Consider the following 23,828-nt stretch of genomic DNA (forward strand, 5'->3'; position numbering starts at 1 on the left):
ATTTAGTGGTTCACCAAACCCAGTCCTTTTGTGGCTGTTGAATCATGTCTTACCTGTCTGTCTATTGCTAATCTAAATAAATGTCTTGAACAAGAGTTATCAGTGATGTAGAAAAGTTATCATGGTACTGACAAGTAAATGTCTGAAATAAGATTTTTTTCCATTAGAGCACAAAACATCAATTCAAAAGCTAAACCCTCGCAGTACTTTAGATTTTCATTGCGTAGTACTTTAGATTTTCATTGCGCAGTACTTTAGATTTTCCTTGCACAGTACTTTAGATTTTCATTGCACAGTACTTTAGATTTTCATTGCATGAACAGTGTTTCATAGTGTAAAAACATTTTGTAAAACTGTCAGTGTAAGCAGCATTCATTACAGTGCATAAATGGAAGCTTTTAATGTTAATATTGCTCTAGGTTTCTTCAAATAATTATTTCATATCAGCATTCCTTCAGAGTATAGGACAGAAGAACTACATATAATTTTACACATTTTGGTCAAAATGTTTGTTTATATCCTAGCATGTACTTTTTTACCTAGTACTGATGCATACTTGTCTATTTTACATACAGTTTTTGGATATGTCATGTAGAAAAAAGTCCCAGGCATTAATAAATCTTACTACAAAGTATTACATATGGGAAGGTGTACGTATTTGTATTTTTGCTATAAGTGTACAGGTAAGGTAAAACACTGACTCGTAGACCAGAAATATTGGTGATGGCACACCGCTTTGCTTCACTGAAAGGAACATGCTGAATCTAGAAGGATGGCCACTGAGAAATGCATGTCATGTCATGGTCTCTTATGCACCAAAACTCAGTTGTACATCATGGATTAATCCTAATGAGACTGCATATTACCCTGGGAGTCGTAACTGAAGGACAGCATAATAATAAAGTGACATTTATGTAAAGATTTGATACTGAAATATAAATAATCTACCAGGTGCTTATCTAAGATATTCTTTGTCTTGTGGATTTTGACAGGAGCTTTCCTGTGTAAGATGGTGCCATGTATCCAGATTACAGCAGTTTCCACGGGTATCCTCACCATGATGTGCGTCGCTATTGAACGCTTCCAAGGCATTTTGTACCCCTTACGACTTCGAAGTGACTACACTATAGGAAGAGCTGTGAAAATGTTAGGTAAGGACATTTGTGACAGATTGTCTCCCTCATTGTCATGTTCCTTTTCAACTGCCTTTTAAATGCTTTTACAGCTTCGCTTTTATAGTATTTCTAAATAATAAATAGTCTAAATGTCCATAATTTGTGTTCAGTTTTGATTCTAATCTTGGCCTTCATTCTTTGACAACTTAAAACACTATTAGTGCTGTTTTACTAGTTGCAATACATCCTTCTGTGAAAATGACTTACTGCCGCCAATAGTGCAATTTAAATTCTGCTGCATTGTGACATCACACAGGTTGTCTACCGTGTATATCCTTTAGGCCTCACTGACTCCCATGTATAAGTTAGGGTTTGTAAAGTCCAAACACCATTTGTGAATTATCTGTTACATACAGCTCATAAAAAATATCACACAGACAAAGATTAGTGCTCTGCAAAGACAGGCAAAAGTCTCTTCCAACTTTATGGTTTTGTTTTTATGTCATTTCTGCCCTTGTGCCTTTTACTGGCAAGAGCTGTCTGAAGGGGGCCATCAGTCACATAGCCAAAAGGATGTTTTGTGCTGTTGCTGGAATTGTGGTAATTGGTAATATTAATAAGACAGAAATGACAGGCACTGAAATGGGATTTATTAGCCTGGGAGACTTTCAATTGCCTGGCACAGAACATGACCTGAAATGAAGATGCAATGTCCCTCTGAAGTTGCCCATTGTACCTTGGGACACAACTTCAGTATTAATCATTTAAAGATGGACTGATGTCCCCAAAAGCAAAATGAGCCTTTCACCATTAGTTTTGTTTGTAAGATCAGGGACAGCCACTAACCATTTTTTTTTATTCCCGCAATCCTAATGGCATCTCAGTTTAGTAGCCACCACCCACCGATTTGTTCTCCTTATCTGGATCCCATCATCCTCAGTGTAGCTTATCAAGCAGGGCTTCCTTCCCAAGGAAACTGATTGTAGAGATGGAGCCATTTGGGTCTTCGGTATCAGGCCAAGAATGATAATGGACAACATGTAATCTAGCCATCTGTATGTCCTGTCAGTATGTCATCGGCCTAGAAAAGCTGTGAATATTCATACATGATAATGTGCATAGTGGTTGCAGTTGTACGATTCCCGGTGTCCTGTGGCATATCTGGGTATATCCTTGGTTTACATATGTAGGAGGATTGACTAGTGACTGGGTGACTCTCTCAGCCTTCAGTATAGGGTTCCAATATATAGAGCTCCTTACCCATGTCATCCTATAAGAGCAGACAATAGGTTTACAGCTGCTCAGTTTTTGACCCTTTCCTCTGTCCCACTAACCTCATATACAAGGGTGACAGTGACAACCAACATGACTTCAGTAGTCACCTGTTCAATAATATATACAGGAAAATAATTCTGACCAAAAGTAAAAATAGTAATTCCCAGAATGTTAGAGCCCTTGTCACTGAAATAAACAAGACACGAGCTTAATAAAATCCACCAAAGCCAAGTATGAGGCTAAAATAGCTACCTAAGCCAAAGTCAATCACATCATTTTTTTAGTTACATTCATAGTCTCAAAAGCATAACACAGCAATGCACTGACCTGATTGTGAACAATGTTACCGACACTGAGGCTGAAGATATAGTGAATTTATGGCCCAGAAATTTAGCTCTAACTTTACCCTCTGTCTGTCCATCAAGATATACCTGAAACTGGCTCGTCTCCAGCTATCACACAAGACCAAGTTCTAAAAGTGCTATCAAAAGCTAAAAACACTGCTCCAGTGGGTCGTGACAATATCATTGGATGCATCTTAAATAGCATGAAGCACAATTTAGCCACATCCCTAACAACACTGTTTGATCTCAGACTCCATACAGGTTTTCTACAAGCAAATGGAGAACACATATAGTTATTCTCCTGCATAAGGGAGGACCTTCTACAGTCACAGGCAACTACAGACCTATAAATCTGACCAGCCTCATATGCAAAGTCGTGGAAAGACTTGTCATTGAATGAATCAATCAGGACATAGGAATCTCCTGTCTCAGTTTGGATTCATCAGTGGCAGGTCATCCTCCCCCAACCTGGTGGATTTTTTTGAAAAGGCCACCAAAGTAGTGGATGAAGGCAAAATATTATACACAGCATACCTCGACCTGGCCAAAACGTTTGACACAAGACCCCACTCGGGCATAGTCGAAAAGCTAAAACTTATGGGAATAAACTCTTATGTCAGTCACTGGACTGCCAGCTGGATCACTGTTAGGACAAAGATAATCAAAATAGGGGAAGTTACCTCCACAAAAGACCAGTCACCTGTGGAGTTACCCAGGGTTCTGTTCTGGGACCTCTTGTTTGGCATCTACTTTTCTAAAGTAAAAGCCAATACCAAAGGACTCTGGCTGACTAAGTTTGCAGATGACTGCAAATTAGGAGCAGTCATTGAATCCCCAAATGATTTATCCTGCAGGAAGGTTTCCTTCAGATAAATAACTGGTGTCAAAATCATGGTCTAAAACTAAATGCCAAAAAATGCATTTTTGTATCCTTTAGGAAGTAATCTAGCCCACATTGTGACAGTACACCACAGGTGATGACCCAGTTGTTTGGGATTTGGTAAGTTATGTGGACAGTGACCTAACTTTTGACCAACATGTGTCTATTATTGTAAGAAAGCCCTTCTGTTTTGTACAGCTTATAAAGAAACGGGTTTATGTCTAGCACTAGGGATGTCATTGTCCCCCCTTTACTCAGTCATCATTAGGCCAGTCATTCAATATAATGCCTGTTCTGGCATGTACCTGTCCAGACACATGCAACAACTGGAATGCTCACAAAGATATCAAACTAAAAGGATACAAACCTAAACAACATGTCCTACATTGACCAACTCAAAGTCCTGTCACTATACTCTGTATCCTACAGATGGCTAAAAGGTGACCAGTGTCTAGCATACTAGACATACTCCAACCCATTAATGATGGATTTACTGTAGATCAGCAAGTAAAATGGCAGAAATACATTGTCTAGGGTGTAAACATCTTCTGTAACATGAACGGAATGGTTTGGAGGGGCAGGTATATTTCACAGAGAAACTACTGCTGCAGAACAGACTCCCCATCCATATAAAACAAAGTTCATCCTTGTCCATTTTCAAGCACAACTTAAATCTGTGCATGGGAAACAGAAAAGTTACCCCAGGACTCTCCCCCCCCCCCCCGTACTTACTAATGGAAATATGCAGCACCAAAATGCTTTATAATCCAATGGTCCGCTCCAATTATCTGTGGTATGATGCCAGTTATTTTCATTAGGGATAATATGTAATTATTGACCATGGGATGGGTAAGGATGGTCTATAACCAAACAGGATAGGTTATTTCAAGGACAAAAAGGAATTGGCTAGGCTTAAAAATGGCTTGCAAGAGCAGCTAGCCTAGTAATCACATATGAACTTATGTGCATACCTAATAGCATTTTAAATTCAAGTCTCCAGGTCCAGCCTAACTATAGCAAAAAATTTAATAAAGTCAGATCTATATTTTGGGTAATGAAATGTCACCAGATGGCAAGGAGGTGGGGGAAGTAAACATTTCCGTCAGTGTTAAGAAGTTTAATCTATCTGCAGTAGATATAGCTTGCATATTATGTCTCCCTGTAGAAGTAGGGACACTATAAGTAGACATACAGGATATAGCACAGATATGCTGTGGTAACATGTTATTAGAAGTTTAACAATCCACCTTACCTTTACTGGTATTGATGCCATTATTTTGTTATTTCATATCACGTTTTGTTTCCTATCACATTATTTTATTTTAATTCCAACCATAATAGACATGCTTAAACCATTTTATAGGATAGAGGGGAGGGTAAACCGTCAATTCTTAAGGTGAGTTCCCTGACCCAACCCCCTTTCTCCTGTCCTCATCCAACCATTTCTAATTTTTTTGGTAACCTTGTCTTTTCTAATTTTTCTAAATAAAGTCTTACCCGGGACCACAAATCACCTCACAATGCAAAGTCCACTAAAAGCATTATAAACCTGGCATTGTGAACCACATGGATTCAGTGTCCTTCAAACATGAGTACTATATAATCAAGAGAAGTCCCTAATGGTTAACTTAAAATGATTAAGATTAATTATCTGCCCAGTTTTTAATGCACATTTTAGTAATATATATTCCTGCACTCCCAGATCTAATTATCTTGTACAACAACTGTGACCTTTACTATTTATTATATTGTTCTCTCTCCCGCCAAAAGAGTAAAAATTCTTTGCAATCCCAGGATAGTAGCACTCATTCTTTCCACGCAATTGGTCCACTAAGCATAATCCTTATCCAAACACTATAACGCAAACTCCCATGTAAAACCCTCTTAGTGGTCCACCCAGTCACACCAAAACACCCATTTCATCTTTCAAAACCACACCCCCGATTCTCCAATCCTTGCTTTACCACCAACTCCTCCTCTGATTTGGGTTCCTATCAGAAGAACGAATGCTTAAAATAGTGAATGCTGTTCTATCAAACTGTAAACACCGAAACTGCAAAATGTTGAAGGCACGGAACAGCAACTTTATTCCCAGGGGAAAAAAATCACTGGGCTGTTCTTGGGACTTTTCTGTTTTCTCCACTGCGGTGTGATCTCGGAGTTGGTATATTTAAGTTTGGAGGTGTGTGTGGGGGGCACTTTTTGTCTGTACATTCCTTTTTTTTTTTTTTTTGTGGGATAAGTGATTTTTTTTTTCCCCCTGGGGGAAAAACAATCGCTATTCCATGCCTTCGACATTTTGTAGTTTCAGTTTTTACAGTTTGATAGTAAAGCATTCACTGTTTTCAGCGTTCGCTCCTCTGATGTAGACCCTCTGATTGGCCCTCCCTTCTGGCACAATTCTTTCTTCATGCTGGTTTGATGTTAATTCCTGCCATATTTTCACACAGCATTGTACTGGCTGACCACCTCCCACTCCCCCAAGTAGGCAGTCTACCCAATAACATGGACACATCACTCCCACACCCCATGTCATCTCATATCATACCATTGGAAACCTCGGCAGCTCCCACCATTTTTCTAGTTCCACCCAATTTGACAAAATTATTCTCCACCTCCCCACTACTCAGCCCATCATAGTAAGACTTTACAGTTCAATTAATTAACTCATGAAACCCCCACTATGGTCACAACCAACCCTATTCAGCCCAGATTGGTAGCGCACAATCTCAGTCCTCCCATTATTGGAGCAGCAGCACCAACCTATAACGTAACTTGCTAATAACAGCTCCTCCAGTCAGCACAGCCACCATTTAATACTGACTGGACCCATTCTTGATTGGTAGCCAACTTTTTCTGCACTATTGGTGGATTTGATGACATATAATTTCTTAACCTCAAACTAGTTCCTCCAATGAATAATAAATAAAAATATATAGATAAGGAATTTAATAAAAAACTACTACTCCTACTTAATAAATAACTCTCACACAGTTGTTAAAACTATGCCCAGTAAGACAAAAGCAAATACTAATTTTAATTTTTAAAGAATCCACTGGTTCTCTCCGATTTAGCTCCACCAAATAGTGGGTCATCCCTTCTCTGATGTAACAAGAGTAACAAAGAATGTTACAAATGAAATACAAATGTCTTAAGCATACAGTAATTGTGAAACACAAACAGCACTCGTCTGCCTTCCTGGATTAAAGAGATTAAAATTGGAGTAAAAGATTTGATCAACAGAAACTTTTTTTTTTTTCTGGTTTCTTATTTTGAGTCAAACATCTACTGAGAATTGTAATGCTGTATTTTAATTGAGACTGGAACATGATTTTTTCCACATCTTGGCACTGAATTAAATCCTTAACACAGTACAAGCAGAAAATGATTGATTTCAACAATTGGCTAAGTTTGTGGTGTCATTCTAAGGGGATCCAGTATCTGTCTGCCTGGGATGACATGACTGACAGACCTCAATGCTTTGCCAGAGATGGCATGCATCTGTCACCCCTGGGCTTCCAGATACTGGCCAAGCCTGTTTCCACCCTTATAGTGCCTTTTTTAGGTGGTGTTCCAAAGACCAAATTGCCCCTGTAACAGCTACAAACAAATGCAATCTGAGGGTCATGCTGCTCAGAGCTACAAATCTAAATCTCAAAATGCACTCACTCGAAGCACTCCTTAAAATGGAGAGCATCGACATTGTACTGTAACAGAGACCTGGTTCAAGGCAGCAGAAAGCAACCCTGCACTAACAGGCTACAACTTGTACAGACCTTTCGGCCCCAGAATTTGGACCAAAGCTCCAAAGGCGGTGGTGTTTCCATAGTCCTAAAGGATGCGCACACCTCCAGACTTGCGCACACCTCCAGACTGGTGGCACAACATAACGCATCAGAGATACTTCAGGTGCAGCTAACACTGGGAAGACAGCGATTCAGGTCCGTAGCCTGCTATAGGTCCCCAACCATGTCCCAAGACTCGCACTCCATGTTCGTAAGCACCCTGGAGAATATTAGGGTCCAACATAACACTCTCATGCTGGGCAACTTCAACTACCCCTCCATTAACTGGAAAAACTACTCGTGTACCAATACACTTGGCCAACGTTTCCTGGAATTCATTAATTCCAATGCCCTGGACCAGCTCGTTCTTACTCCCACTAGAGGTAGCAACATCCTTGACCTGGTCATTACTAACATGGGCGACCGTTGTTCTACACCAATAGTCAACTGCTCCTTGGTTAGATGCGACCACAAACTAATCACCTTGGAAATCCACATCCTTACCACCCCCACTCAGCAAGGTAACCACCATGAAAAACTTCTCCAAAGCTAACTTTGGGCTCCTAAAAATTGAGGTGGCTAACTTCATGGCATCCATGCAAATGGAGAATACTTTTTTTTACCTAATAGCACAGCAACTGTTACAGCCTTTTTACAGTTGTGAGAATGAAAGACAAGTATTAATGGATTTAGTTAACAGGACTGACATTATACTGAAACCAGCTGATAAAGGTGGGTAAACAATTATATTTAATGAACAATATCAAGAATTGATGTACGAATTCTTGTTTGAAAATATTTTATTCATTTTCGAAAAAAACATGTATACAGGTTATTTATGACAGTGAAGTATTTTCAAATTATTTAAACAGGTTAGCTAAAAGCAGTAAACAGATATGAACATTAAAACCAAAATAAAGTATTTACAAGGGTGTCTGTTATTGAGATATAATCCACTTTCTATAAAATTGTTTCCCAATTATAATTTGCTACAGTCATTGCTCTCCAGTATTTCAGCTACTTTTTGCCATGCTATGTATAATGATGTAGTTACATTGTTACCATGCTATATATAATGATGTAGTTACATTGTTGCCATGCTATATATATATATATATATATATATATATATATATATATATATATATATATAATGATGTAGTTACATTGTTGCCATGCTATATATATATATATATATATATATATATATATATATATATATATATATATAAAATGATGTAGTTACATTGTTGCCATGCTATATATATAATGATGTAGTTCTTTCAGTTCTTCCTTTAATAGTGTTAATTTTCAATTGCGATACTGCTGACACCATATTCCTGTATTGCTTAAAAGTTGGAGAAGCTTTGGATTTCCGGTTTGATGTAATGTTCTTTCTTGCAATGGCTAGGACAGTCCACAAGATTACATATTTTGTTCTTGGTACACAGTCAGGTACAGGTACATTAAATAAAATAAGAGATTTAGAAATCTGGAATTTGTCATTGAATACCATTTGCAGAAAATGATTTATTTTATCCCAGTATGGTTTAATCATATGGCATTCGTAGAACATATGTTGCCAGTCTGCTTTTATTGTTAGATCACATCTCCAACAGCCAATATTTTTTTTAAACACAAGCTCCATTTTATGAGGGGTTACACAAGAGCTGTGTATGAATTGCCATGCAAAAAGTTTCCAGTGTAATGACAGTGACGTCTGCTTTGGAGAGAGAATAATTAATTTTTTATCCCTATCATTTGGTACTTGCCCATTAATTAATCTATAATGGTTCCATATTTTGTCATTATTATGTTTTTATTTTTTTATTTGTTTTATAAATAGAACAAGTATCCCTTTCCATTAATGGGTTGACTTATTAATAGTATTATATGTTCTATGAAATTAGGAACAGTCTGTCTTATTGATGGTTGCATTGTTTAATATACATTGTCTTAATTCTTGTATATGTAGCCATGAACTATTTTCCATATTTCATTTCCTTTGAATTTGGTCTATTGACAGAAGTTTTCCAGAGTTTACGAGTTGATGCCAGTATATTAATCCCTTTTCTTTAAGCATTTTTACTACTATGTCAAATGTTGTTATATTGCCTATGTGTACGCTACTGGATATAGTAGAAATGACCATGCTTTAATATCAGGATTGCTATTAATAAGATTTTTGAAAATTTTTAATGTATAAGTAATGCATTTGGAACTTATATTTTTATGTTTATGTATCATCATATATTCCTTCTTCAGCCATAAAAAAGTGTTTGATATGAAATCAGTATATTTAATACAAATCCTGATTTTAGCCAGATTTTCTCATGAACTAGCTTCCGTTTTGATGTATATCTTGTATTTAGCCGTAATATTGTTTTAATAACAGATGAATGTAAATATACTTCTATGCCTGGTAAACCTATGCCACCCATATCCCATTCATCTAGATGATCTTTCATAGCTATCCTTGGCTTTTTTGGATACCCTAGGATGTATGAATTCTTAAATGGCAGTGAAACATTTAAAGTTATAAATGTTATTGAGCTGAATAGAATGATTTATTTTATTTTACATTTGTTAACTGGGGGAGTCTGGCTGGACAGAGGTCCGTTTTCAGCGGATGCCCGGGGAGAAAAGCTCCACATTCAATAAGATGCATAACATAAATTGTTGACATGACAGTAGAGCTCATATACTAGTTTAACTACACTATGCATTCACAATAGAGCTCATATACTAGTTTAGTTATACATACACAATTTCACACATCAAATAAGATACAAACATAAATCATTGACTTGACATTAGAGGACATAAACTATATTAGCTATACATTTGCACTTTCACGCAGTCATGATGGTTGACATTATTAGCTGGTCTGTGCATTATCTGTGGAGTCTTGGTTGAGAAAATGTACATAGTAGTAATACCAAGTGTGTCCTTCACATAAGAATAGCTGAAGTTAAGCATTCATTGTATACTTCATTCATCGTTGTTGGCGATATTGGCTAGTAGCACTGCTGGAGGTTGAAAATTGCAGGTGAGCGAAGAGAGGAGAGGAAAAAGAGCAAGAGTTAGAGGGAGGAGAGGAGAGGAAAAAGAGCAAGAGTTAGAGGGAGGAGTGAACGATTTAGTTAGCTGTTCAAACGGGATTAGCCTGACCTTATGATTGGGTAGGAAGAAGCTGACACTGAGTGAGTCAATCAACCAGGGGAGAAACATGGGCATAGCCAGTTTCCTAGATAATGGGTTTTGAGGAGTTTTTTAAATTGGAGGGGGGATGTGGTTGAAGTTAATTGATGTGGGAGTGCATCCCAGATATTGGCAATGGAACAGGTAAAGAGATATTTACCAGCTGTATTTCTGTGTTTGATGACATTTGACTAGATTTTGATTATTGGATCTTAAGGTATGAGTGGAAGTGTAGGGATGAATTAGTTGCTGAAGTGCTTGGATGTTTTCTGGGAGGTAATAGATTTTGTGTGCTATTGAGAGTTGGTTGAGTAAGAGTTGATGTCCTTCAAGGATGCATCTGCAGTCCTAACAAATGGGTTGTCCTGGCCTCAGGCAGCCCTTCGGTCGGCCGGATTCCAAAGTCTGGGTCTGGCCTCGGCTGATGTCGCACTTCACCCGACGTCATAGCTGCAGTTCAGCGGGTATAAAGGCATCAGCCGACGCCATTTTCCCCAGTCTTTCTTGCCGCGTGGCGCCTGAAGCAGAAGCTGTTCGCAAGTGCCGGTTGGTCAGAACCGGAGATTGCTACTACCGAAGACTTCTAAAAAGCTAAGTACCCCGTTGGGGACTCTTTCTTGCCTCAGCCGATGTCAGAAAAAGTGAATAACTGTTTAACTTGTGGCAAACAAATACCTCATAAAGATTTCCACTCTTACTGCCTACCTTGTCTAGGCCCAGACCACGACGTAGCAGCTTGTCTAGCCTGTGCTTCCTTCAACCGACAGACACATAGACGTCGGTCGGAGTTTGCAGAGGAGTTTTTCGGCTCCGCTTTTGCTTATATCATGCCGTCGGAGACTCCGACTTCACAATTAGCTAAAAAGCGTAATTAAAAGGACCGACACTCGCGGTCCGCGTTTTCGGGTTAAGCCAACCGTGAGTGTCTCGGTTTCGGCTGAAACCGAGTCCGCGGTTCTTCCTTCGGCCGAAAGCATGCCGCCTCCTACCGAGGCCTCTTCCAGTATGGCTGAATCTGCTACGGAAAATCCACCTGCTCTTACAGTTTCTCAGGATTTATCAGATACTATCCCCTTAGATGTATCTACTCCTGCACGTGGAGCTGCTAGGCCCCCTGCATCCATGTCAATTAAGGCTTTTGCCAGGGCTAAAGCAGCCAAATCTTCAAAGGCCGTGCCTGCTAAAACCCCCTCTCACAGGCCTAGCTCTAGTACTCAAATGCTTAGTCTAGCAGAGGATCTCATTTCTTTGATCAGGGGAACCCAGTCTCACCCTGACAGGGCCTCTCACCCACCTCCAGAGAAGAGGCCTAGAGCAGAGCCCCCTGAGCCAGTTTCTTCAGATTACTCCTCTGATGATTCAGAAAATATAAATCCTCCAGAGGGCCCTTATTCTCCATATGAGGACTCTGATGCAGAGGATTCCATACCTTCTGCCTCTCCTCCTGAGGAATTTTCTTTTGGGGAAACCTTGCATGCTATGAGGGAACAATTTCAATGGCAGGGCCAGGATTTTTCAGACTCTAGGAAAAGGCTTAGGACCTTTTTACATTTTCCACAGCATATGCCTTTAGCTATTCCTCCAGTACTTACAGTTGTGGATGATGCATTTAATGATGCTTGTACTGCCCCTGACTCACTGCCTCCGGCCCCTGCTAAGCCCGACATATACTACAGGGTTCCGGACACATTATCATTTGTATAAGGCTCCTATTGCAGATCCTGAAACTATTTCACAGGGCCCCAAAGCTGTAGCAGCTGCCTCTGCCAAAAACCCCCTCCCCTCTGAAAGAGAATCTAGGGCATTGGAGAGATGGGGTAAAAAAGTTTATACTTCTGCTACTCTTTTTGGCTAGGGCCTTAAACTGTCAATTCCACATGATTCAGTATCAGGAATTTCTGTTAGATCAGCTCTCTAAAAAACTGTCCTCACCCGAGCCTTTAGACCGTAAGTCCCTTCAGGATTTGGTGCATAACACTCAGCAGGTCAGTAATCATTCCTTAAAATGCGGCTATGATGCTCTGGAGTCTTCCTTTAGATCAGCTATGACTGGTACAGTGATCAGAAGGCATGCATGGTTAAAAGAGCAATCCTTACCAGACCATGTGAAGTCAAAGCTTCTAGATGCTCCCATGGAAAAGCACAGTTTGTTTGGTTCCCCTGCACAGCAAGTGTTGAAGAAGGTGGAAGAAAAAGCTAAATCTGTCCAGACAGTCAAGGATTTCTTACAGGTCCAGCCTCCGAGGTTTAGTAGGAACTGGCCTTCCAAGAATTGGTCCTTTCCAGACTCCACCAGAGCACAGAGAAGCAGAAATAGACGCCCTAGAGGCAGAGGTCAATCCAGAGGTGCCTACAGGGGATGTCAGTGGCAGCCTAACAGCCAGAGAACTACTGCCACAGATCCAGCCACTACCACTTCCACAGGACAATCACAGTGACTTGGCTCTGAAACCGCCTACCAGGGAACAACTGGCAGCACCCTTAGGCGGAAAACTAGCCTTATTTTCAGTAAATTGGCATTACATTACAGGAGACAAATGGATTTTACAGACAATAGACAAAGGCTACAGGTTTCACTTCCATACTCTTCCAAGGAAGAGAGGAATGCCAAACCTACCTCCAAACCAAAGGACAAATGCTCTACAGCAAATAGACCACTTACTAAGGATGAGAGCTATAGAAAAGGTACCTATGGAACAAGGACAAGGATTTTATTCAAGGCTTTTCCTAGTACCAAGAAAGGAAAACCAATGGAGACCTATCCTCGACCTGTCCGCTCTAAACACATATCTCATTGTTCCAAAATTCAAAATGCTGACCCTACAGCAACTTCTTCCCATGCTGGGCAAGGAGTTTTGGCTGGTGACTCTGGATCTCAAGGAGGCATACCTGCACGTCCCCATACGACCAAATTGCAGAAGATGCCTCAGATTTCTTGCAGGATCAGAGCATTATCAATTCTCAGCATTGCCTTTTGGCTTATCTACTGCGCCCAGAGTATTCACGAAATGCCTGGCATCAGTAATTGCTCATTGCAGGCTTCAGGGAATTCAAATCTATCCATACCTGGACGACTGCCTGTTACAAGCGGACAGCAAAGACAAATTAACAAAGGATTTGAAAAAGGTTATTTACCTGCTGCAAGCCCTGGGATACACAGTCAACACAAAAAAGTCAAGGCTGATACCATCCCAAAGGATAACCTTCTTGGGTGCAGAACTGGACACATCAAACCAGATGGCATTCCTCACAGCAGAAAAACAGAAGCAGCTACCACTCTATTTCATGGCATTAACAACGCAGAACCAGCTCACAGCAAGGAAAATCCTGCAAGCCCTGGGTTACATGGCATCCTGCATAATATTAATTCCACATGCCAGACTACATATGAGGAAGTTGCAATGGTACCTGAGGAATTTATGGTCTCAGCACAAGCACAGCCTAGAAACACAAATTCCAATAATTCCATGCCTGAAGCAGGAATTCCAGTGGTGGGCCCAGGCCTGTCACTTGAACAAAGGACTGCCCTTCCACAGGCCTCACCCAAGCCAGACTATCACCACGGACCTCAGACCTCGGTTGGGGGCACACATGGTGGACAAGTGCATACAAGGCTTATGGACTCAAGACCAGATGAACCTACACATAAATCAAAAGAGATGCTGGCAGTAAAACAGGCAATTCAGACATTCAGACCATTTCTTCAACAGGGTCATTTGCTGATAAGGACGGACAACACCACAGTTATGTGGTATATCAACAAACAGGGAGGCACACATTCATATCCTCTATGCCGGATGGCAATGGACCTCTGGAATGTGGCCCTGAGCCTCAACATTCAGCTCCAGGCCATATTTGTGCTAGGAAAAGAAAATATACTAGCAGACATCTTAAGCAGAACCACCACGGATGCCCACGAATGGATGCTGCATCCAGACATCTTCAAAACCATCACAAGGAAATGGGGACTGCCAGAAATAGACCTGTTCGCATCCCCACACAACCACCAATTGAAAAAACTCTGCACAAGGACATACCATCCTCTTGCTTGGAAGGTGGACTCCCTATCCTTCAGTTGGGAAAACCTGACAGCATATGCATTCCCACCTCTTCCTTTGATGCACAAAGTGCTACTGAAGATCAAAGATCATCACCCGAGGATCATCTTGATAGCTCCAGACTGGCCGAGGCAACATTGGTACCCGCTACTGAGGAGTATGTCCCGGGAACACGCATGGCCTCTACCCCTACTACCTCTACTGCTAACACAGAACAACTTCAAAATCCTGCATCCAAACTTGAAAACACTGCAGCTAGCTGCTTGGAACATTCCATGAGGCAAAATAACCCAGATCTATCTCAAAGGGTTAAAGACATTATCTTGGAGGCTCGCAGACCCTCAACAAGGAAAACTTATTCAGCAAAATGGAAAAGATATCTCATTTGGAGTGCAACAAAAGGAGTAGATGCATCATTGGCAAACATAGCTAACATCCTGGAATACTTAGCAGAGCTTTTCCACAATGGTCTGTCTTACTCCTCCATTAAGATTCATGCATCAGCAATTTCAGCAGAATACAACATGGATCCTCCAGTCTTTTCTCAACCTCTACTCAGGCAGTTTCTCAGAGGAATTACAAATGTAAAGCCACCAAGGAAACCACCATTACCTACATGGGACTTGAACTTTGTGTTAGAAAAGTTGACACTTCCCCCTTTTGAACCAGCAGCAACAGCAGAATTACAGTACTTATCTTGGAAAACTGCATTCCTGCTTGCAATCACTTCAACTAGAAGGGTTTCTGAATTACAGGCATTAATGGCAGTACAGCCCTTCCTTATCTTCCATCAGGATAGTGTCCATGAGAACTAATCCTACCTTTATGCCAAAGGTGGTCTCCAGGGTATCATTAAACCAAGCAATACACCTACCAACATTCTTCCCCAACCCGCAGAACAGGGGGGAAAGATTGCTGCATACCTTGGATGTACACAGACAATTGCGCTACTACCTGGACAGAACCAAGAACAATAGAAAAACTGACCAGCTTCTGGTAGCATATGCAGCAGGAATGGAAGGAAAAGCAATTTCAAAGCAAACAATCTCAAAATGGATAGGAAATTGCATTAGATTCTGTTACTCTTTTCATGGAAAGGCAACTCCAGAAAACATCAGACCTCACTCCACAAGGGCTACAGCCACTACTACAGCTTTCTTACGAGGAGTGGCTACCAAAGACATTTTAGAGGCTGCTACTTGGAGCTCCGTGCATACATTTGCCAAGCATTATAATCTACCTTTATACTCCAGATCCCGAGCAGGTTTTGCCACTGCTGTTTTGCAAGGGATCTTAACTACACCATAAACTCTTAGTGCCTCCTCCCCAGTTTGGCTATGGTATTCTACCCATTTGTTAGGACTGCAGATGCATCCTTGAAGGACATAGTACAGTTTTGTACCTACCATAAATGTAGATGTCCGAGAGGTATGCATCTGCAGTCAGGATTACCCACCCTCCTTCCCCTCTGTGGTACTCCTAGGGTATTTGCCCATCTTGTAGCTAGCTGGGGGAATCTATTATGGTGTATTTGTTTGTATATATGTATATACATGTTTATTTCTATTTGCTCTCTATTGTTTGGAAACATTTGCATTTATCCAAATTTAGCCTTCCTAGAGGGCACCTGGCATCTGGGGCAAGAAACACTGAGGAAAATGGCATCGGCTGATGCCTTTATACCCGCTGAACTGCAGCTATGACGTCGGGTGAAGTGCGGCATCAGCCGAGGCCAGACCCAGACTTTGGAATCCGGCTGACCAAAGGGCTGCCTGAGGCCAGGACAACCCATTTGTTAGGACTGCAGATGCATACCTCTCAGACATCTACATTTATGGTAGGTACAAAACTGTACTTTGTGGTAACTCAAGCCAGTTGAGTTGCCTGAGGACAGGGCCATGATGTGATCTATAGGATGCATCAGTGGCAACTTTTGCAATCCTGTTGTAACTGGATTCCATTTTGTTTAGTACGCTGTGATGTAAGTTAGTAAATACTGGGGAGGCATAAAGCAGAATAGATAGGAGGTGTGTCCTTGCAATAGTGGCTTTGGTATGTTTGGTGAGGAACTGTCGGTTCCTATAAAGGAGACCCAGTTTTTTTGTTGACTTTTTTATTGTTTGGGCTATGTGTATGTCAAATTTCAGGTTGTTTTTGGATATAAATATGACAAATGTGTTTGTAACTATGGACATTAAGTCCTTATTTACGCTTATTCCTAACAATATAGTATTGAATATGTTCGAGAATTTATAGTTAAGCACAGCACTTTTACAGCAGATAAAATTTCACTGCTATGCTCTCTACTGGGAGATTTGTTCTGCAAAATAATGTTTTCAGGTTTGGGGATGATGTGTATTAGCAGATTTCAGGAGTCTCTATGGGCACACCTGTATCAGACGTCAGGTGTAGCTATGGTTACATGTGCATCAGACGTCAGGTGTAGCTATGGGCACACCTGTAGCAAATAGCTATGCTAACATATTATTGGCTAGATGGGAAGAATACACTATTTTTGATTCTAACAAAAATGAACACTATAATACTGCTTTAATGTATTATAAACGCTTTGTAGATGACATAGTATTATTGTGGAGAGGTAGCAAGGAGGCATTGGAGCCATTTGTTGAACATCTACAAAATAGCACCAGCTTCCTTAAATTTGAAATGTCTTGTTCAGTAGAGGAAATTACTTTCTTGGATGTTAAACTGATGAATATTGATGGTAAAATTCATACATCTATATATAGGAAAGAGGTACAAGTAACTAGATATGTACATAATTCCAGTATGCACCCCACTTATATTTATAAGGGTGTAGTAAAAAGTCAATTCCTGAGAGCCAGTAGGCTAAACACCACTGAAGAGAGGTTTGCAGCTGAAATTAGTACTATGATACAGGACTTTTTGGTAATAGGTTATAGTAGAGATTTATTAATTCTCTCTCGGCTTTTCCTGGATAGGGGTCGTCACAGCGGATCACCTTGTCCGCTCATGATTGGCAGTGGAGTTTTACTGTGTAGAGTTGCCAGTCCGGCGCCCAACCTTCCACGGAAGGCACACACATGCACAAACTCATGCCTAGGGCCAATTTTAGCGTGTCCAATCCACTTGCAGCATGTCTTTGGGGTTGTGGGGGGAAGCCGGAGCACCCGGACGAAACCCACATGACCACAGGGAGGACATGCAGACTCCGCACAGAAGACACAAGAATGCAGAATATGTTAAATCTGAAAGGCCTAGTATGGCTAAACCATATTTACTTAGAGAAGGCAATAATGCCCAGAAGAATAGCCCAGTGAGAGAAGCTGGGTTTTAATAAATTAGGATATATGATAAAGTACAACATTCTAGGCAGATTCAGTCTATAATTAAAGAAATTAGACTGTTCTTAGTTCCGATATTAACGTTGGGAAAATAGTAGGAGAAAATCCTTATTTTGTATATAAGAAAAAGAAGAATCTTAAACAACTTCTCTGCTACAAAGATTTTTATAAAAATGAAGAGCTACATAGACGTTACAAGGGGACAGTCCCCTGTTATAACTGCACCTTTTGCAAATTCATTAATATGGAAACAGGATTTATACATCCTATAACGCAAGTTAATTTTATTTTTAAGGCATTTGAGATGTGCAATAGTGAAAATTAAGTTTATTTGGCTAACTGTGGAAAAATGTTTTTGTTTTTTCATTGGAAAAACTAACTATAAATTCAAGGAGAGAATTGCATCCCACTCATCTGATATAAGAAGTGGGCTTGAGACCAATGCACTCAGTAAGCATATTTTACATTGTGGAAATGAGCATACATTTAAATTTAGGATACTGCAGAGAGTTTGCAAAAATAAGCGGGGGGGGGGGGCATTGTGAATGCCACAAGAGAGCAGAATACAAATGGATAAACTTTTTTAGATCTGATGTCTATCCAGGGCTTAATAAAACTAATAGTATTAAACCCATTTTGAAATTAAGACAAGCATATGTTAGCATACTGTAGTTCTGTGAAGCTCTTTAAGCAGTAATTAAACATTTTGATATATTGTCAAGTTGACCATTGTTTTTAATGAAGTTATTTAGTGAACTAGGCTTAGTCAACTATATTAATTATGTAAATTGTATAATTATATAATGTGTTCATGAGATATGTTATGTAATTGGCTGGTGTTTTATATTTATTCTGTGGTTTTAATGTACTGATTCATTCTTGAAAAAGAGTTTCAACTCGAAAGCTTGAAGTAATAAACCTTGTTTTACACAGATGGTTGTGCTGTGCCTTTTTGTTACTGGATTTAATTTCGTGTTGGTTCACCAGTACGTCTAGCTGTTCTACACCTGCTTCATGGACTTTGTACCCCTGCAAATGGAGAATAGTCGCATGACTGCCAAATCATACATCAATGCACTGTACAAACACGTACACAAATGCATGGATCTCACCATACCCAATAGAACCAAGATGCTCTCCTCCAAAAAATTGAAGTCAACCTGGTGGTCCCCTGCCGTAAACATTCTATAACAGAAAGAGAAAACTGATGTGGAATAAGGTGAAGTCCCAAGACTGGAAAAACTCCCTTATCAGCCTCAACAAAAAGTTGAGATCCCTCATCAAATCCTCTAAAGCTAGGTATGAAAATAGAATTGCAGCAGATAGTAAAGACAACCACAAGGCCTTCTATAGTTATGTAAAGAATCTCCACGGCAAAACCCAGATTTGCTCTGAGCTACTGCACAACGGTACCTCCTATACTGAGCCAACAGATATTGCAAATATACTGGGCGAAAGATTTGGTGCCAACTTTACCCCTCTCTCCCCCCCAAAGGACCAATCATAATACCAGTAGATTGCCAGGCACCCAGTATTGCTGCTGCACAGGTTAAAACAGCACTGCCCAAGGCCAAGAATACAGCTTCTGTGGGACCTGACAATATCCTTGGCTGTGTTCTACATGAACTACAGAGTGAACTGGCACCTTACCTGTGTGCCCTGTTCAGTCACAGCCTCACCTCAGGCTTTGTCCCTACTGAATGGCACACTGCTACAGTCATCCCTCTCCACAAAGGAAGAATGACTACAGACCCTGGGAACTATCGCCCCATTAGCCTGACTTGTCTGATATGCAAAGCTATGGAATGCATCATCATGGACCTAATAAACAAGGATATATGGAATGTCCAAACTCTGGATCCCATACAGTTTGGTTCTGTGAAGGGTAGATCATGCCTGCTCAACTTGGTCGCCTTCTCTGAGTCGGTCACCAGAGTTGTGGATGAAGGCAAGGTGGTTCATGCAGCTTACCTTGATCTGACCAAGGCCTTTGATACCATTCCCCCTCAGGAGTCATAGAAAAACTTAAGCTAGGCATCAACCCCTATATCACCAGGTGGGTTGCAAACTGGCTCACAGATGGAACCCACAATATGAAAGTAGCTGACTCCAAGTCAGACTGCTGACCAGTCACGAGTGGTGTCCCACAGGGTTCAGTCCTGGGTCCTTTCCTGTTTGATATCTACTTCTCTGAAGTCCAGGCCAACACGTAGGGACTCTGGCTGACAAAGTTTGCAGACTATTGCAAGTTGGGAGCTATTATTAACTCCCCAAGTGAAGTTGACATCCTACAGATTGGTATCACTGAGACCAACAACTGGTGTCAGAACCATGGCCTTAAGCTCAATGCCAAAAACTGTCATCACCTTTGGGAAAAACCTGGTTCCCATGAATTACCACATCGATGGTAGTCCACTGAACACAGAAGGGGTTATGAGAGATCTGGGAACACAGGTTGACAGCAACCTCTCTTTCGACCACCACATTGCCACTGTGGTCAGAAAGTCTATGCGGCACATCTCATTACTAAGTGTTTTGCATCCAAGAAAAAAGATGTCATTGTCTCCCTCTACTCTTCCCTTATTAGGCCAGGCATAGTGTACAATGCCCCATTTGGCATATACCTCACTAGACAACTGCAACAACTTGAGAGGCTGCAAAAGTACCTCACAAAGAGGATCCTAGGCCTTAAACATTTGTCCTATATGGACAGTCTCAAAAAACTCCAACTATTCTCTGTCTCGTATCAGCTACTTAGAGGTGATCTCTGCTTGACTTAAAAAGCCATGTCTAACCCAGCTGTTAGAAATGCTACATCTAAAGAAAACCCCATCCCTCTGCACCACACGCTCCAGATACCTCAACCTCATTACCACAATCAACAGAACATGCTGGAGAGACAGGTTCATAACCCAGAGACTGCCCATGCTATGGAATAGACTTCCCATACATGTCAAGCAGAGCAACCTCACCGGCCCTCTTCAAGATGAATCTTGAGTGGATGGGAAATGGAAAATTCCCCCCCAGGGATCACTCCAGTGGCTCTACTCGACAGAGGCACTGAGAACTAAGGTTGGGTGGCATAATGCCAGGGTAATCCCGTGGGTTAAGCTTGTAAAGGCTCTAGGGCCATTAACCTAGAACACACCTATGAACTAGTTCAAGTGATTTTATCCATGGCTCTAGAGGATGTGGACATTAAAGTCTGGAAATTTAGGATTTTTTGGCTCAGGGTACCTTTGACAGTGTTTGGAGCTTTGTTAAAATGGTTTGATAGAATTAAACTACTCCCCATACCAAGATTTATCTTTGAAGGACAAATTATAAGGTACAGACTGCAGTGCAGAATCATGGAAGTTGATATATAATTATTTTCCTATCCAAGGAGAGTGACTATTTATTTCCCCGTCCCACACTCACTCAAAATGGATGTTTCTTATGTTGGCAATTTGGCAGCACCCTTGGTTTTATCTCTAGCAGTGCCTATTATATTTGAAGCTTGCAACAGAGCTTAATTGGAATGCATGCAGCTACCTTTGGTTTCCATAGTGTCTTGTATTCATTAATGATCAGCTATGTTCACCTGGTATGCAATAGTGAAAGCATGTAATGTTGGCAGACTACTGATAAGCTGTTGGGTAGAAAAAAGCGGAGTAGAACTTGTTTGAGTTAGATAATTTATACTTTAGTCCACTTTATTAATGATAAAACATATTGGTGATTAGTCAGATATGTGTGCATTTATATGGAGTACAGCCATATCTCTCAGAGCAAGAAACATACCTTTCAATTTCTCAGAGAAAGAAATCTGGACAAAGTCAAAAATAATGATGGGACAAAGGCTCAAAAATAGGGACAGATTTTAAATATTGCTCCTGAAACTCCGATAGTTGCTGGAATAACAGGTTTGCATTATTATGTATTTTCTGAGAAATATGAAGTCTGAAATTAAAATGTCTGCTATTATTTATTTAGTGACTTCAATCTTCATGTTGGTATCCCACGAGTTAATTGAAGTGGGTGGGGTTATGTAATTATGTATGCACATTTTATGCTAATCAGCACCCCAATTTTTGGCCAGTTGTACCTACTTTTCATGGGCCTTTGTCCAGATTTTTGATATTTCTAGGTTGAAAGGTATGATTGCTATATTCTCCTCACCAGACACTGCTGATGTGATCTGCTATCAAGTGTTGTCTGAGACACTCCAAGTCAGACATGAGCTGTGATGCTTGCCTTAGGTAGGGGTTCTATTTCTAACTGCAGTCAACTGTGTGTGGGTGTGTATGTGTGTGCGCGCACTTAACATTTCTGAGAATTACTGAGAGCCTTTTACACAAGTATGTGGGACACTGTTATTGCCATATTCTCCTCACCAGACACTGGTGATGTTATCAGCTAAATCTAATTTGTGGAAGTGCACTCTTCCCACTAAGGCAAGGTCAGAGACTGGCCTGGAGTACGGGCAGAAGTCACCTCATCCTATATGATACAGATGACTGTGACATGGATTTCAGTCTATCCACATACATCATGGCATGGTTTGTTTGCACTTTGTTTTCTTGGTGAGTAACCCATGTGGTCTCTCCAGCTGCTGCATATGTCTAGTGAGGTACACGCAAAAGAAAGTATTATACTCTATATTAGTGTTCTGATGAGGTTTGAGTACAGTACTGTAATATAATCCTAAGATCTGAATATGATGTCCACAACATAGGCACAAGCTGGTTGAAGTTGCTATGTGCACACATTCCCAGTGCTTGCATCACTGGTTTTCAGCATAGTAGGACTGTAGTCAATACTGTAATTAGCAGAGAATTCCACTTTGCAGAAGCCAAATTGTCACTCGTCCGGTCAGGATAAAATAGACCAACAGTTGTGGCTTTGGTGTTAACAGCTTTATTGTATGCAGACACATCAGGATTAAGGTTTAGTAACTTAAACTTATAAACAGACTTGACTATTCCATTCATACATGTTAACACTCTGGCTGTTCTCTCAAAATGGCACTGTTGCCTGCACGTGCTCACTATTTATATGCATGTGCTTACATTTGGAAATGCTTCTTAAAGTTACAACACACACTCTGTTCTACATCCTCCCTCTGAGAAATAGGTCATACACTAAATGACAGCTTTCACTGACATGCAATTGTACAGAAATGATCCTTTGTGCAATTATACAGAACTAATTCTTAGACATGCAGTCTTACAAAACTAAACGCAAATAAATCAGTCATGTCCAGGTTGGTATGTATTTTACACTAGATCTAGAAATGCAACCTGATAATGTTACATGAAAATTGGAATCAGATCTATCAACGGGGACTATCTTTAAGGAATGTTCAACTTTAGGGACATCTGTGACATCAGGAATGGAAATAGGTACTGAGACATGTTCAGCAGGAACATTGTCTGGGTTGCTCTGAGATCTAGAGTCTGTATCACAGGTATGATGTTGCGATATTGATTCAGACACCATAAGATGATGCTTGAGGTTTCTCCTGTATTCTATAACCTCAGACTTCACTGAGTAGGATCTTAGCTCAGCACATATACCTCTCACTTGACCAGTTTGATCAAAACCTTTCGCTGTTTGCATACACACTGTCTCTCCTTCGTTCAGTGGACAAAGAAATCTGCTCTTTTTATCATAGCTGGACTTCTGAAAGGAACGCTTCTTAAATAGTTGGCCTTTGATTGCTTTGGTGTTTTTAGCATTAGGCACCAACAAACTGGAACGGATAGGCAAGGGTGTTTTGGTTTGCTTAGATAGAAGTCTCTGAGCAGGAGAGCCAAGTAGGAGATTAAGTAGATTCAAGAAGATACTGGTATTGCCATGCTT

The 23,828-nt window shown here is 40.5% G+C and overlaps 1 protein-coding gene across 1 annotated transcript in view; it reads left to right on the forward strand.

The window, feature by feature from the left end:
• The window catches only part of LOC122811252 (pyroglutamylated RF-amide peptide receptor-like), a 921,192-nt gene that overhangs the window by 568,743 nt on the left and 328,621 nt on the right, over positions 1-23,828 (forward strand). Inside the window, exon 3 of the mRNA XM_044082971.1 lies at positions 993-1,151. Within this exon, the coding sequence (XP_043938906.1) occupies positions 993-1,151 (159 nt within the window). The remainder of the gene's footprint in view (positions 1-992; positions 1,152-23,828) is intronic.

This window comes from Protopterus annectens, chromosome 9.part0 (assembly GCF_019279795.1).
Source record: "Protopterus annectens isolate FY-2018-M chromosome 9.part0, PAN1.0, whole genome shotgun sequence".
Classification (NCBI taxonomy): Eukaryota; Metazoa; Chordata; order Ceratodontiformes; family Protopteridae; genus Protopterus; species Protopterus annectens.